The sequence below is a fragment of the Platalea leucorodia genome (assembly GCF_965183815.1).
Source record: "Platalea leucorodia genome assembly, chromosome: 2".
NCBI classification, from domain to species: Eukaryota; Metazoa; Chordata; class Aves; order Pelecaniformes; family Threskiornithidae; genus Platalea; species Platalea leucorodia.
The window spans coordinates 132,521,620-132,537,639 of record NC_138824.1 but is presented as its reverse complement, the minus strand read 5'-3'; the positions used below and the strand labels follow the sequence as shown (position 1 = coordinate 132,537,639).

Sequence of the window (16,020 nt, the reverse complement as noted above, 5' to 3'; positions counted from 1 at the left end):
AAAAAAAAAATCATCTTCCATAAAGGCATCTTCAGCGTCCACAAGAGTGTTGAGGTTTACAAGCAAGGCATCCTGGCGCCCCTGAAAGGAACTGTTTCACAGCAACTGGAATTGCTTCCCAGCAATTCTGTCAGCTCCTCCTGTATCATGCAGCCTCCCAAAAAGCTTTTCCTTACCTTGCAGCGTCTCTGTACCGGTTTCATCCAAACCACATCCTTTAGATTCAAACTGTGACAAAAGCAGCGTCTTGGTGCACTTCGCAGCCAGCATTTTATCAAGCTGAAGTTGTGTCTTAACGCAGTGATCACACTCACCTGGGCAGGGATGGCATCTGCTGTGCAGTATTCAGATAATCGGTATATGTTTCTTCTGGATTATGTAGTTTCATATATCCAAATAAAGTGGTGCGTAACTCCGGTATATGCAGAGAATATACAGCACTGGAGAACTACAATTGTAAGTTCCCAGCCTCAAAACAAAGCTTTATTTCTACCTATCGTGAAGAGTGAAATGCATGGCTTTCCCTGGGGAAAGCAGCTGTACCAAAAAGAATACGGTATTCAAAGAGCATTTTTCTTTTTTTTTAATAAAATACTATTGTGTTCATATCTATACAAATAATTATTACAACTATTAAACAAAGTATTACATTTGACAATAGAAATCTCAGAACTCTGAACAAGATCATGGTTTGGGATATTTACACTTGAATGCAACACATTTGTAAAAAGATGTCAAAATAAACAGAACAAGATCTTATTTACAATTGGAAGATGATGTTCCTGTTCATTCATTATAGATTTCTACTGCAGAGTTCCTTTTTTCCATTACAAAATAGCAAGGGCTTTCCACTGGGGCTGTATCCAAGTAATGTACAGCTGTATAAAACAGAAGCACAGCAGAAAACTCTGGACTGAATATAAATAATTTACATTGTGGAGGGCAAACAGCATCTTTGATTAATCTCCTGTGGCAAAATCCATATTTGCATCCCTTCTCACAGTGAGCGGGCAGGAGCAGGGGTACAACCTACTGCGAGCTCGGTTGTTTCACATTTGTGGTTGCCGAAACAGCAGCGTATTGCAAACTTGGAACCTACTTGTAAAAATACTTTTGGTGAGGCAGAAAGAAATGCCTTTTTTTTTTTTTTTTTTTTAATTTAACTCATAAAACTGGTATCAGCAAATAATAAATGGCTTGTGTGTAACTAAGCAGGGCTCGATCGCAGAGAGAAGACGGTTTTGTATCGTCATGACCAAAAACCTCTGCTAGATCTTTCACCGGTTGACAGAATAGCTTGCTCTCGGTAGAATGAGTGGGAATACAGTGTGGGTGCTCTGAGATTTTAGATTCACCCTGGGGGTCGCAGAGGCAGCAGGAGGTTGACAACACCATCACGCACAAGCCTGTGTCTGCGCTGGCGCTCCCGTCCACGGCTGCTGCCCGTGCTGCATCAGCGGCAGCAGGGAACAGCAGCAGCAGATTGCTTAGCTTCAGATAAAGCCTGGAGCTCCGTGTATCGCTGTGTCAGAAAACAACACACATCTGACCGATTTGGTATAAATCGATTCAGTGCTGCTCTGTCTTTCCAGTCAAAGTGAGATCATTATTAAAGTGATGAGCATTTAACTTATTTGGGGAACAGCAGAACATCACAGCCCTTAGCACAGCCGACTACACTTAGTCATCCAGAAACAGATTACGGCGCGAGTTTGTGACCGAGTCCTTGAGCCAGGACTGCGCTAGTACCCCTGAATACAGTGAAGCGACAGCAGGAGGTCAGCAGCAACGCGACCCCTTCTCTCCAGCAATGCCCTCTGCAGTTGCCCTGCCACACCATTTGTTTCCTGCAACAGCGCTGCAGTCACCCACCGCAGCAGCAGCAGCGCGGCTTTAAAGTGCAGTAGGAAATCTGTGCAAATTTCGGGAGGCTCTCTGCTAGCACAGCGTAAGGTTTGTTTTCAGAGAGGTGCTCTTCCACCTGGGCAGCAGCGCAGTGCCTGGAGCAGGGGCGGGAGCTAGAAAACACATTCCAGTAAGGCTCAGCCATCAGCTCCAATCACGTCAGTTCCCAGTTTTCTTAGCTGCTCTTGTTTGAGGCCCTTTCTCTCAATGAAAAGGTATATAAACGTTAACACATTACTGTTTTATGGCCTGCTTTCAACTTAGTCGGACTCTGCTCTTATTCTCCTAGGCTGCTTAAGGGATTAATGGAGGCCTACGCTGACACCCATGCAATCCAGCCCTACGCCATTTGCTACTGTTGAAGTCATTGAGGCCAAGCTGAAAGCCACAGATACACAACACTTGGCAGCTGCGGCAGTCCCGCCCTTAGAGGCAGCACCGAACCTTTCCCTTCTGCTGCTTATTTTGCTAAATTAGGCAGTACGGGGGATTTTTCCTTTCTTCAAAACCAAAACCAACCTCACTTAGTGTAACTAACCTTCAAAAAGGCATTATGGAAGAGAAAATGCCATTCTCAGGCTAACAAATTGCAACTATAGCCACAAAACCTTTTCCAAATATATCTTGAAAAAGGAAACATTAATTGCCAGGTAATTCTTAGGAGAAAAAGATAACAAATTATTGGTGTCATACTTGTTTGCTGAAGAAAACATATTTGCTTGTCGAATTGTTATTATAGCAAGTCAAACAATTATTTGATCTGCGAAACTTGGAGATGCTCCTTTTTCAAACTTCCCCCCACCAAAAAAAAAGGATATCTCAAGGTAAGGTGAGCCTTCCTTAAAGTCTTATCAACCCGATACCTGAACGCAACAGCTTCAATGGTAGGGGAAAGGAAAAACAAAAGAAAAAAGAACAGTTTCCACTCGATGGTAAAGACGCTGCAGTCGCTCCTCTTGCTGAGCGCAGAGCCCAGAGCCCCGGGGAAGCGCCAGCAGTCGGAAGAGCTGGACCAGCGGCCGGGCAGCGGCACACGCTGCCGACACAACTAAACACCAGAAGCTGAGCTGTGGCCTGGCCAGCGTGGACCGGCAGGGGTGATGAGTTTATGGTGAAGAGGAAAACTAAAACAACTTCATCATTAAAAACTAACAAAAACTGCTTGGCATCTGATTTCCTCTCTTTTGATGTGAAATACCCAGTCCAGCCACTGTTCCTTCTAAACGCATGTGAGCACGAACACGCAAGAAGCTGAAATCTGTGGCAAACCCACAAACTGCTCTTAAACCAGGGGACCTGGCCAGATTCAGCATTCAAAGACCATCTTAGACAGTCAATTAGACCAAAAGACTGCACGACAGAGCCAATTTTTCTTTAATTAAATTGATCTAAAAGCCAGTCAGCAGTGTAAATAACAGAATTTGGACAAATGCATTTATAGGAAGCTCTTGCAGATAGGTCTGCCTACCTTTCTTTTCATAGCAGTCTTCCCGATCCTACACCAGTGCCACAGGATCGTTTAGCATCACTTATGGCACATAAAAAGACTCACACCGGTATGTGGTTGAACTTCAACAGAAATCGCCAGGTTCGAGGAGGGCAATGAAATGGTATTATTTCCTCCATCCTGGTCTCGGCAGGGTTCAGAAAAAGTCCTGAGAAGGACGACAACGTGGCATGGTGGTTACGCGGGGATCACAACGCCTTGTCACAACGCGGCGGGGTGCAGTCCTCTCGCGACGAGCGAGGGTCAGCCACGTGGTGATCCTGAGCCACGCGTCGCCAAACTGCGCGGTTCCTGCAGAAACCGCAGCAGTCTGCCTATCGCTGAAGTGCCAGCGTTGCGATTACCTGCACTGCAGGTATCCTGCGAGCACGGTCGCTATTTTTGGTCATCTTTGTAAACAGAGACGGGGCCCGTGGCAGTCACTGACACAGTCACTGCCTCTTCAGAAAACGATGTCCAACATCATTAACAAAAAAAAAAACCAAACGCAATCACAGCTGACATACTCTATTGTGAAGAGTCAGGATCGCATTTCACCTCAATATAACACCAGTGAAATTAATAGTGAAATCAATATGAAAGAATAAATACATAGAGTAGCATAGAGTAGAGTAGAGTAGAGTAGAACAGAACAGAACAGAACAGAATTTCAGTTGGAAGGGACTTACAATGATCATCTAATGCCACTGCCTGACCACTTCAGGGCTGACCAAAAGCTAGAGCATGTTATTAAGGGCACTGTCCAAATGCCTTTTAAACGTTGACAGGCTTGGGGCATCGACCGCCTCTCCAGGAAGCCTCTTCCAGGGTTTGACCACCCTCTCGGTAAAGAAATGCTTCCTTGTGTCCAGCCTGAACCTCCCCGGCGCAGCTTTGAGCCATTCCCAGGCGTCCCGTCCCTGGATCCCAGGGAGAAGATCTCAGCACCTCCCTCCCCACGTCCTCTCCTGAGGAAGCTGCAGAGAGCCGTGGGGCCGCCCCTCAGCCTCCTCCTCTCCAAACTAGACAAGCCCAAAGTCCTGAGCAGCTCCTCACAGGACATGCCTGCCAGCCCCATCGCCAGCTTTGAATGGCTCCGGAGGAAGGCAACAAGGACCTTCACATCCTTCTTAAACGTGCACCCAGTATTCAAGGTGGGGCTGCACCAACGCTGAATACAGCGGGACAGTCCCTCTGGACCGGCCGGCCATGCTGTGTTCGCCCTCCTGGCTGCCAGGGCGCCCTGCTGGCTCCTACTGAGCCTGCTGCCGACCAGCACCCCCAGATCCCTTTCTGCAGGGCTGCTCTCCAGCCCTCCTCTCCCAGTTCATACGTGTGTCCGGCATTACTCCATCCCAGGTGCAGAATCCAGCATTTCGACTTGTTAAATTTCATGCCATTAATCATTGCCCAAGGCTCCAATCTACCGAGATCCCTCTGCAAGGCCTCTTGTCCCTCAAGACAGTCACCAGCACCTCCCAGTTTGGTATCATCAGCAAACTTGCTCATGTCACATTCAACTCCTGCACCCAGATCGTTGACAAATATATTGAACAGAACTGGCTGAGGATTGAGCCCGGAGGAGCACTGCTGGGGACCGGTCGCCAGCCAGATGCAGCCCCATTCACTACGACCCTTGGAGCCCTGCCCTTCGGCCAGTTCTTCACCCAGCGCCCCGTGAACCCGCTCATCCCACAGCTGGACAGCTTGTCCAGAAGGATGTGAAGGACGGTACCAAAAGCCTTACTAAAATCCAGAAAAACGACATCCACCGCCTTCCCTTCGTCCACTAGACGGGTGACCTTATCCTAGAAGGATATCAAATGCGTTAAACAGGACTTTCCCTTTGTGAACCCATGTTGAGTGTGCCCGTTGATTGCATTGCTCTTGAAATGCATTCCAACAGTGCCCACTATAACCTTCTCCATAATTTTTCCAGGAAGGGAGGTTACACTAACAGGTCTGTAGTTTCCTGGGTCTTCCCTCACGCCCTTCTTGTAGACTGGAATAACACCGGCCAGCTTCCAGTCAGCAGGGACCTCCCCAGACCCAGGACCTCTGGCAGATGATCGAGAGGGGTCCTGCCATAACATCCGCCAGCTCCTTCAGTGCTCGGGGGTGAATCCCATCCCGTGGACTTACGAACATTCAACTGTTGCAACTGGTCCACGTAAGTTTACAAGCTCACTCCAGTTTTCAAAGGCATCATGAAGTAGTGTAGTTTTCCCAGCAGAGTAATGTGGTACTATGTGAATGCTTGGAATGATGAGCAGGATTAACATCTATAGTCCTGCAAGCTGGGGCTTAATTTTTCACTACCTTGTCTTGGAAGCCAAATACACCGTTGCACACACAATGCCATTTAAAGAGAGCAAGAATGGCTGTTTGGCTTCCCTCCTAAAGGTCTAGACGAGTATGTAGCGCACAGCGCAGCTGCTGATTTACTGCCCCTGTCTTTATCATCCACAACCCACCAAGCCGCTCATCGCTACGGAACTCATTTCACCGCCTGAGGCAGCCCCTTCGGGATCTACCGAGTCAGGGAAATCAATTTGATCAGAGTCCCATCAGAGAACACCCAGACCTGCGGGGCGCTCAGTCGGAGCTGGGGGCTGACCATCGTTCCTCACCCCCTGCTCTGCACAGGCCACTTGCTGCCGTGCGGTCGGTAGCTACGCGTTGGCAGCCCATTTCGCAGTCAAACCCAGACAAGCTGCCCTGCTTTGAAGTGAAATAAATATTCAATCTATTATTTTTAAGAAACACAGAGAACTGATGCACCACTTAGATTTAGTGTCCTAAGATAAGCTCCATCTGAAGTAAAAAGGGATTCCCAGTCTGAATCAGAACCGTTTTACTTAGCTTTGCAGGAGAACATCAGACCCCAGGTTACAAGAGCAGAGACATTGTCAGGACGGACTACAGACACAGCGCAATTCTTTTTTATGCTAAAGCCTCTTTACTTGCCCGGATCAGTGTAAAAGGACTGAGCAAAAACGTGGCCTGGGCAGCCAAGCTACGGAAAAAACTTTCAGGTCCCTCTTTGCGGACCCCATTCCTGGAGATGGAGGAGTATCTTCCTTTCCACCTTTCAAAGGAAAAAAAAAAAACCTCTAAAAAATCCCAGGGAGCTCAGAGCAGAGGAACTGGGGAAGAGCCTGTGACAGGTCCCAGCAGCAGCAAGACGATGCGCTGGTGGGCAACACACGAGCGTTTCAACCTTGCCCTGCCCAGAGAAGAGGCCCCGCAGCAGCTTTTGCCACTCCCTGGCTGGTACGGGAGGATTGCATACAAGGAAACCTGACGTTACTCAAAACCAGAATGGTACTTCCAAGCACATAAACATAAAAGACAAATATTTCTGCCTTGTTTTAAGAAAAATCACACTGCAGAGCCATTAAATAAATAAAACTTACCTAGTTCTTCCCTTTCCTTTAAAAGAAACGGGACCGAAATCTGTGAAAGTACTGGAGACTCAGCCAGCGCAGGCACATTCGCTCGCCTCTCACACCCATACAAACGCATCCCCCTTCCTCCCGCTGCTCAGATCACAAGTCTGCCTGGTAGCAGCGGCTGGGTTCCTCCTTCAGCCACAATCATACGGGTTTAGACAAAAGGTGCGTTCAAGTGCAAAGTACTGATATTTACTCGGCCCGATCCCGTCAGCAGCATTAAGTAAAAGCTGTGCCCACAGGGACCCCCCCTCATTCTGCAGGATGCCACAGGCTCAGTCCTCCTCCCGTGTGCTGCCTGGTCGGACAAAGGGCTGTCACTCACAGAAGCCAGAAAGCTGGCATTGGAGCATGGGCCAAAGAAAAGGAAGGGGGCGGGGGAAAAAAAGAACACATTAAGAAGGTGCTAAACAAGGTACAAAACCCACCCTGAGGTAACTTGCAGCATACGAACAATGAAATGGCAACAAATACGACCGCTGTCTCCGCTGACTGCACCAGAAGGAGTCATAAGCTACATTAAACGCTGACCAAGTTCAGCAGTAACCGACGCCGTTGTTAAAACAGATCCAAACAAAATTCTTCTTAGAAAGTCATGGGTTAAAGAAATGTGAATTTTCTAAACCAGTATTTTTAATTGCTGACCATGGAAACACATAGTAGTTTTTGCCGGTTAAAGTCAGCCTTGAGTCAAGTGCATGTGACAAGCTTCCAACAGACAAAAGCTGCACCACAAATGTCTTTATCAATTAACGCTGGGTTAACACAGACTTGACTTGTGTTGAGGCTCCTGAAGGTATTTTACAAAAGAAAAAGAGAAACCCAAGCCACTTCAAGTTTGTCTGTAGTTTCAGGTAAACGCATCAGAAACAAACCCAAACCCGTAGCATTTGTCTCCTGTCTGCTATACAGATGCTCTCACTCCTTTTGTTACATCCGCACATTACCGAGGGTGGCCCTTCCCCTGGGACAGTCGGACATCAAATGCGATTGTTGGAAAATCAACAACCACCATTTGCACAGCTCTCAATGTTGCATCCTTACTGTTTACTACTAAGTAAGCATTGCTATAGGCACTGGTGCTTTAAAGTTAGTAAGGTGGGTGGAAATACAGTGTGTGTATATAAATACAAAAAGTACCCATATACATACATTTAGGCAAATAAACAGTGATGCTATGAATGGTCTCTTCAGGGATGCCGGTAAGATCCGCTTTCTTCTTCTTAAATATATAAACAACGCATCAGACCAGAAGTCAGTCTATCAGTTTTCATACAGCTGAGCTGCAGTCGTGACCTAGAATATGGCTTATATTGTGGGCAGGTCGGTTTGAGGACTGCTTGGAAGAATCTGAAGCAGATGTGTTTGCAATGGAAAGCAAAGGCGACATTGCTGAACCATCTGGAGGAAGAGCTGTGGCTATTTCTGGAAACAAAGACGTCAAGTTAAAATTGGATAAGTGCGACGTGTTGGTCATGTGCATGGGCGGCATATCCGGAAGCAAAGGGAAACTTGGCTGAGCAAAACCCACAGGCCTGGGAGGAGACAAAATGGATCCAAATCGATTGTTTAAACTTCCACTGCTCGGCTTCTCCGTGCTTGGGTTAGGAAACATTTGGTTGGGAAAGTAAGGGATAGAAATGTCGTTGGAAAGGGTAGGATGGGCAGGAGAGTAAGGAGGATAGAAGGATGGCAGGGTGTTCTGAGGATCAACCGGGATTAGAGCTGGCGTTCGAGTGGCGCTAGGCTGAGTGACGGGTGGGATGAAAGAGGTATTGGCATTTATCGGTGGATTCATGCCACCCTCTGGAATAAAAGGGAATCCAAAATTCTGAGAAAGGGTATGCTGGTCAGGGGCCGCATTATCGTTAGACACTTGAGGGCCATCAGACATAAATCGGACAATGCTTCCTCTTTTTTCTATCGCAGACTGCTGGCGCCCAAGGATCATACTGCCACTGGTGGACAGAGGGAGATGGGGAAGACTAGGGTCAAAGACGTTTCCGTGTCTTTGATTTCCAGACCGATTCCTTTCGGGCTGACGTATTTTAGAACCTCCGTTGTCTTGCAGAGGATGCCTCGACCGCTGAGTGACTGAAGAATTTGGCTGACGCACAGAAGGTTGCCCTTGCTCGCCATTTCCGTGAGAAACTGCAGGGTGAGGGTGAGTTGGCCTCACCACTCCATGCATGTTGCTAGAAACAGGCGTATTCATGTGGCTCTTGGTTCCGTGACTGTCCGTCATCCGCATGGGATTGGACTTCTGCACAGAGATGTTCGGGCTTGTATTGCGACCCTGAATATCCCCCGAGGAAGAAGAACTCGAAAAAGGAATATTCAAAGAACTGTTCCTTGTGTTAATTGCACCAATGGACATGTCACAGCTGTCCCTACTCTGGCCATCACCATCTCTTCGGATGTGGACGCTCTCCCGTGCTGGGGGACAGGTGTACTCAATTGTGGAGGAGGCGCCACACTGCGTGTTCCTTTGATGTTCTGGCATCGATCTTTGGCTTCCACTAACTTGATCTCCAAGGTGAGGGGCAAGTAAACTCTGCATAAAACTTTGGTGGCACGTGTTTTCGTTTTCCCTTGATGGCAGGGTGTTTCCTGTTGGAATACCCTGTACTGGCTGGTAGGGCAATCTCTTCTGTCTCTCTATGGACGGCCCAGTATTTTGACCGATTCGAAAAGCTTGTGACTGCATGCCCCTGAGGGATGACACAGAATTACCAATTTCGCTGTTTCTTGAAGCCTGTACATCGAAATTGCCTGTCGGTTGTTGATTGGGTCCAGCTGGCTTGAATGTTTGACAATCAGAAAGCCGCTGCACATCTGAGCCCACTGGATGGTCGACAGATAAGCGGCCCTGCATATTATGAATGACCAACCCTTTATTTCTAGAAACATCAAGATAGCTTCTCATTTCAAGCTGGTCAGAAACCCTAGGGCCTTGAAGAGAGATGCCTATTCTCTGTTCCGAATTAGAGGGCGTCTTCCCAATGAGCGCCTCCGCAGAGTAGCTGGAAACTCTGTTTCTTTCCTGCCTGTGAGGGGTGCACGTCATGTCCGACGGTCTGGTTACGATACTTGCCTGGGACACCATTTGCTGCTCTAAGCCCCGTGAGGTCAGAAGCCTCTGCATCTGATTGTGCCCCGACACATGTTCAGAAGCTGAACCTTGCTGTCTGCTGCTAACGTCTTGTTGCTGTTGATGCATAATGTCCTGATTTATATGGGTCTGAGGGTGATTATGGTGGTTTCTGCTTGTTGCAGGATTTTCACAGTTCTTTTCAGGCTGGGAAGCTCCAAAGTGCTGCTGCATCTGCTGCTGCATTTGCTGGTGGTGAGGATGAGGCTGACCACCTTTTTGCCGTGTTTGATCACTTCCGTGGTGTTTTTGCTGTAGAGAAAGTTGCGTGGCTTGTGTTCCCTGGATGAGATTTCGTTTCTTTTGCATCTGCACCTCCTGCTGTATTGTTCGCTGTTGGTGGACACCGTGGGGCTGAGAGTGGACCGAGTTTTCCCCGTGAGTGACATGGTGCTGCAGCTGATACAAGTGGTGCCTTTCTCTTAACTGACCAGCCTGCTGTTGCTTTAAGTATGGATGATTACTGTGAAGGTGAGATATGCCTTGTGCAGGAACGTGTTGAATCGGCTGCAGGTGCTGCCCTGCCTGGCCTTGCTGCTCTGAAATGGAGGGCTGAGACCCACACTGAACTTCAGTTTGTCTCAAAGCTGGTGTTACGAAGTTGCTGTTTGATGGGAATAACCTGTTGAGGCCATCCGCATGCCCTTGATTGCTCACCGATGCCACTGAATTGGATGAATTAGGGGGAATCTGACTGACTAGCATCTGTGTTTGATCGGCAATGCTCTCCGGTGTCCGGTTCATCAATGCCATCCCTTCAAGCCTTATGGGCGTTGTCTGGCACTGCTTTTGCCTCTTTGCCGTAGAAAGTAGAAGGTCGTCTTGAACAGCCCGCTTGGCAGAGTCCTTGCGACCTTCATGATTTTGCTGCTTTAAGTGCGACTCCTGCAGCTGGGGCGCCTGCATGGTGCTGGCCCTAATAGCGTTCAGTTGTTCCTGAGCGTATTCGCTCATCATAGCGGGTCCTGGAGACTGATTGACATACGAGCTGGATGGAAGGGGGAGGCTTGCGCTTGCAGGGACGCTTGCTGGCTCTGAAGACTGGGATAAACTTGAGCAACTCACGAGGGGATGGACAATGCGACTCTGGTGTATTAGATTATTCACGCTTAAACTGGTTATGCTTGGTGACTGGGAAGCAGAAATCTGCAAAGAAGCGTTTGATGTTTCCACACCCCCTACAGAGCAGCTTGGCTTTTCAACCTGTCTATCGACATTTGTCTGTACTGTATCTTGAGCACTGAATTTGTTTGGTGCTGCCTCCAATGGCCCTGAATTGTTTTCTTTCACTGGTTGAGGTTTAAAAGGCTGCTGCTCTCTCTCCAAAGATGCAACCTCAGTTGACTTTGAGATGGCATCCCTCATGTTAACCTGCATTCCTCCTCCACCTTTCTCAAGGTTTTCCTGGTCAAAAATAGCTCTTGCTGCGAGAGCTACGATGTCAGTCTGTTCTGAAAACGTGCAGCTGTTACAGGTACTGGTTGAGGTGCTGCTAGTGACGTCTTCTCTGGTGGTATCTGGCAACATAGACGCAACCGAGAAGCCGCGACTGCTGCCAGAGCTAGTTGACATCGGGGAGTCTGCCTGCCTGCTAGCGATGAGGGAAGCGCTGACCGCTTCCTGATCGGAGATGCAGGAGTGATGCTGGGAGAGAGTGTCACCTTCCGTGTTCATGAGCAAGAGCTCCTGCTTCTCAGGCAAATCAACATTTGATTCTGCCGATTTAGAGTTTTCCATGGGAAAATTAGAATGCTCCCCCTGAACGGTAAATGAAGAGGCTTTTTCCACAGCTGGTCTTTCCTTTGTGAGATCAGACAGCATTTTGGTTAGACCCTGCCCTTCTAACAAGTCCGTATCTTGCATTACTGCTGAGGAATCCTGCGCAACGTGGCAAGACTCTGACATCGTTCCTGCCTTGGAAGTATGACCCGCTGTGCTGCTCTGTGCTGCTGACGTCCCAGCAACCTGAGAATGTGTCACGTGTGCTTCAGTACGAGAGGACGTTAAGGTGCCGGGGGGTTCACAGGGCTTGGGTGGCTCTGACAAGGCAGAGCCGGTTGGTGGATGGTTCTGAGACCCACGGGGCTGCTGGCGAGGATCAGCATCCTTGGCAGTCGGCGGGACGAGTGCCAGCTGCTCTGACACCGTGGACGCCAGCAGCGAGGAAGCGGGCGCCTCTGCCGGGCTTGGCTCGGGGACAGAGCAGGTTTTCGCTGCCTCTTCGGAGCTCGCAGTCTCTTTGGAACGACAGTTAGAAACGCTGACGCCACTCGACGCTGCCATACCACTTGTCTGCGACGTCGTTGAAGCTTGCGATGCCACTGGAGCGTTTTCGAGCAGCCCCTCACCGTTTGAATGCTTTGCCACCGTTTCCACGGGAGCACAGTCCACCTTCCCTGCATCTTTGCAAGGAACTGCTGGACAGGACACTTTACTGTTGGCTGCTTGGTGTTTCTTTGTACTTGGCTTTTTGTTTGTCCTTTTTGATTTTGCGCTGGACGGCAAGCCAGCAGCCATTTTTTTGGGAGAAGCATTTATGGAATTAGACACACTAGTTAATACTGAAACCTCCGCGGGTACTGAAGATGCCACGGAAGTTGGTAATGACACACAGTTAACTGTGGCAAACTGGTTATTGACAGTTGTGGGATTGGTCGGGTGGCTGAGAGACAAGTGCAAGCAGCTCTGTCCAGCCATTTGCGATATGCTTTGATTGAGGTTAGCTAAAGCACCAAATGTATTGAGGGCGACATTGGTATTTGGATCTTCGCTGGTGGTGGGCTGAATAATTTGCATAGGGGCTTGATTTGAAGCTCCAGATGAAGACATCACAGGCTGCAATGCAAAAAGCTGCCCGTTTAATGAGATAGTTTGAGGATGCTGTTGATTTGACATTGTAACTGAAAACGTTTGTGTAGAGCTAGAAGATGGCAAAGAAGATGGTCTTGGTAGTATATGGACAAGGTGCTTCCCTCCGAAAGTCTGTGGAACAGGGGCATTTTGTATGGAGCTGCTAGAGTTCGCGATTGCAGTCGGCCCGTTCACGGGAACTCGTACAGAAGCAGGCGGCTGAGCGGAGAGGAGGGGAAGAGGATTCTGATTAGCAGCTTGTATAATTACAATCTGCTGGCTAACATTTTGGCTGGGAACTTCTGCTCTCACAATCGGAGGGCACGGAGTGGGGTTTGGAGGCTGGAGAATGATGACGTTCTGGTTAGCTGGTGCTCCTGTAACAGCTGATGCGACTGGCTGAGCCATCTGAATCACCTGCATAGCTGAATTTAACGGAAGGATACTTCCTGCAGCCTGAGTTTTAACCTGTGGCTGGCTGATTAATGGCTGCATAGGTAAGGGTGGGCATGAGGGCAAGGTAACTACAATCTGTTCAGCTGCCTGGCCGTCTCCAGGCAGAGAAGTATTCAAACTGATACTTGTAGTCAAAGGCCTGCTGTGAGCAGAAGATATGGTACCAGCACCATTAACTGGCTCGTTTAATAGCGCAGTCATTATCCCGGATGGTGTTTGGCTTAGTGGCTGAACAGTATTTCCCGCTAGCTGCAAAGTTGTCCACGTGGTCTGCGTGTTTCCAGCTGAAGGCATGCGTGTAAGGCTACTCATGTTTTTCAAGTCTGAAGTGCCAACACCTGAAGAGCCTGAAAAAGACCAGCAGTTCTCTAGGGGACTGGCAGGCAGAGCACTTATTGCCGTCGCGGCCTTAACTCCTTCGGCTGCAGAAGTCACAGGCATTCCAGCACTACTTACTAAGTCTGTACTTTTGAGGACATTTACAGAGGAAAAACTGCCTGCAGTAGACAGTCTCACAGATGGTGCACAAGCTGTGTCCGTGGTTGAAATGACACAGCTTTCCTGAAGGTCGCTCCGAGAATTGTGTGCATTTGCGCAAGTTGTAGTCACCTGTTGAACCGGGGAGGCTTCCGTGGAGGCACTGGAAGGAAGGCTGATTCCCTGCAGGAGTGTTTTCTTTGTTGATTCAGCACCCTCCTCCTCATTTTTACTTTTGGGGAGATTTTGATCATTCTGTGGTGCATTACTTGAAGAACACTGTAACTGCTGTTCTGTTCCGGATCGAGAGGCGCTCTGCGAGCTGGCAGTAGCAGCGGTGAGCACGCCTCGCACATTCTCCGGGGTGGAAAGCTCAAGAACATTCCCTGCTGGAGCTGCCTGAGCGGATGCCAGCGGAGCAACTGTTGTTTGCGACCATGGCTTGTTTTCTGTGGGGTAAATACCAGAAATCGTCACGGGAGTCACTAGGTTGCAAGTTCTCTGGACTGGCACAACATTGGCTGTTTGCTTTTGTAAATTATGACCAACATTAAATGTTATTCCCTGGACAGATGCTCCCTGGTTATTTGCATTGGGTTGACTCCCATTTGAATAGACAATGATGTTCTTTTGAACCTGCTCACCGGGAATAACAACCGAGACCTTCGCATTTTTGAGATTTCCCTTCCAGTGGATTGTAGGGTCATCATACAGGCAAATATCATTTGCTTTCAGTAGTTCGATGTATCTCCCGTTCTCCTTTTGCAGTTCATCCAACTGTTTCCGGAGTTTTTTTATCTCTTCGGCTACAAAACAGTGAGAGCACTCCATTACATCAGCACCAGCACAAATACTAGGTAATGTTACCACACGACTTGGAGAGTAAATACTATGTAGTATTGAAACAAATTGTTAATAACGTATGCTCTCTTCAAATGGTTAGCTTAACGTAACTGAAGACTCTTATCCTGATAAGGCTCTCTACTGAGCAGGAAAGTGAATGAACCCTCCAGACTATTCTGTTACCAATAGCAGGATACGTCAAATTATTTAGTTAGAATAAATATCAGGACAAACTCAGATGAAATTGGACACTAATCAAGTTGTTTAATTACTGAAGGAAATAGGAGCACATGAATTTATCTTTTTCTTTTCCCTGCTCCTTTGCAAACACTAAAACTGTTTTTTATTTAATTGATAATCTCATGGCTTTCCATGACAATTAAGTTTCATTACATCTAAAAACGACATGCAGAATTAAATACAAAGCACTTATGTAAAGCCACAAAAACTGGCAACGCACTTGGGAGACAGCTCGCCTAACTAGGAAAATCACCTAGGTTTTTTAAAAGCAATTACACTGACAAGATAAAAACAAACTATTTAGAATTCCATTCTATGGGGAGAAATAAAAATCACAAACCAAACATTAGCTCTGAGATTACTGCTGTCATACCTCCATCACTGTATTTTCACACATCTGTTCCAGAAGATTTTATATGATGCATTATATTTTTATAAAACAGACTGTTACCGCTTTTACAGCATTTGAAAGGAAAAAAAAAAAAAAAGCTCTATGCATGAAGGAAACTCCATGTTTTCAATGAAAAAAGTTTAACTCTGAAGTTTGTCAGAAATTGTTCCGGTCACTACAGCAGAATAAACCAGACAGAATCTACTAGATGCTGTCGCATCCCCTACAAGCTCTGTAATTACTTTACATCACAACACGACTGCTTCATTACCTCTTATCTACGTGCAGGAACACACACTTGGGCATTCTCTTGGCTGCTTCCTTCAAGACTTTCTAAGCAGCGGTATTTTTCCTGTACGTGCATAATGGCTTGGGATTCCCAAGCTTGTTGACCCAGGCTTTGTCGTTAGGCAGTACTAACACACACGCGGTGGAAGTGAGCGACAGAAATTCTAGAGCCTCCAGCAGCATCCGTACTCACCCTGTTCGTTGTTCCCTCCATTTAACAGAAGTTCATCATTCTGTCTTTTCATTTCTGTTATATACTTAAAGGCCTGATCCAGGATCATGTTCTTGCTCTTTAGAAGAAAACATATATACAAAATTAGGAGAAAGGTCTATCATTGGCAGATCCATTAATGATGAGATTGCACTTGCTCCGAGACTCTTCACTTTAAAAATGCACTAACCTGAATGATTCTCTGAATATTGTTGGTTTTCTTTTTTGGGGGGGTGGGCCTTGGGGGGTTTTCTTGTTTGTTTGCTTTTT

The 16,020-nt window shown here is 47.5% G+C and overlaps 1 protein-coding gene across 8 annotated transcripts in view; it reads right to left on the bottom strand.

Moving 5' to 3' along the window:
- Nucleotides 1-607: 607 nt before the first annotated feature.
- USF3 (upstream transcription factor family member 3) overlaps nt 608-16,020 on the bottom strand; it is a 37,649-nt gene continuing 22,236 nt past the window's right edge. For 7 of the 8 annotated variants that reach the window (XM_082335341.1, XM_082335340.1, XM_082335339.1 and 4 more), the window contains 2 exons: nt 15,733-15,829; nt 608-14,583 (listed from right to left, as the gene is read on the bottom strand). In XM_082335341.1, the coding sequence (XP_082191467.1) occupies nt 8,114-14,583; nt 15,733-15,829 (6,567 nt within the window). In that variant the 3' untranslated portion in view covers nt 608-8,113. The remainder of the gene's footprint in view (nt 14,584-15,732; nt 15,830-16,020) is intronic. The other variant, XM_082335344.1, reaches the window with a different exon arrangement.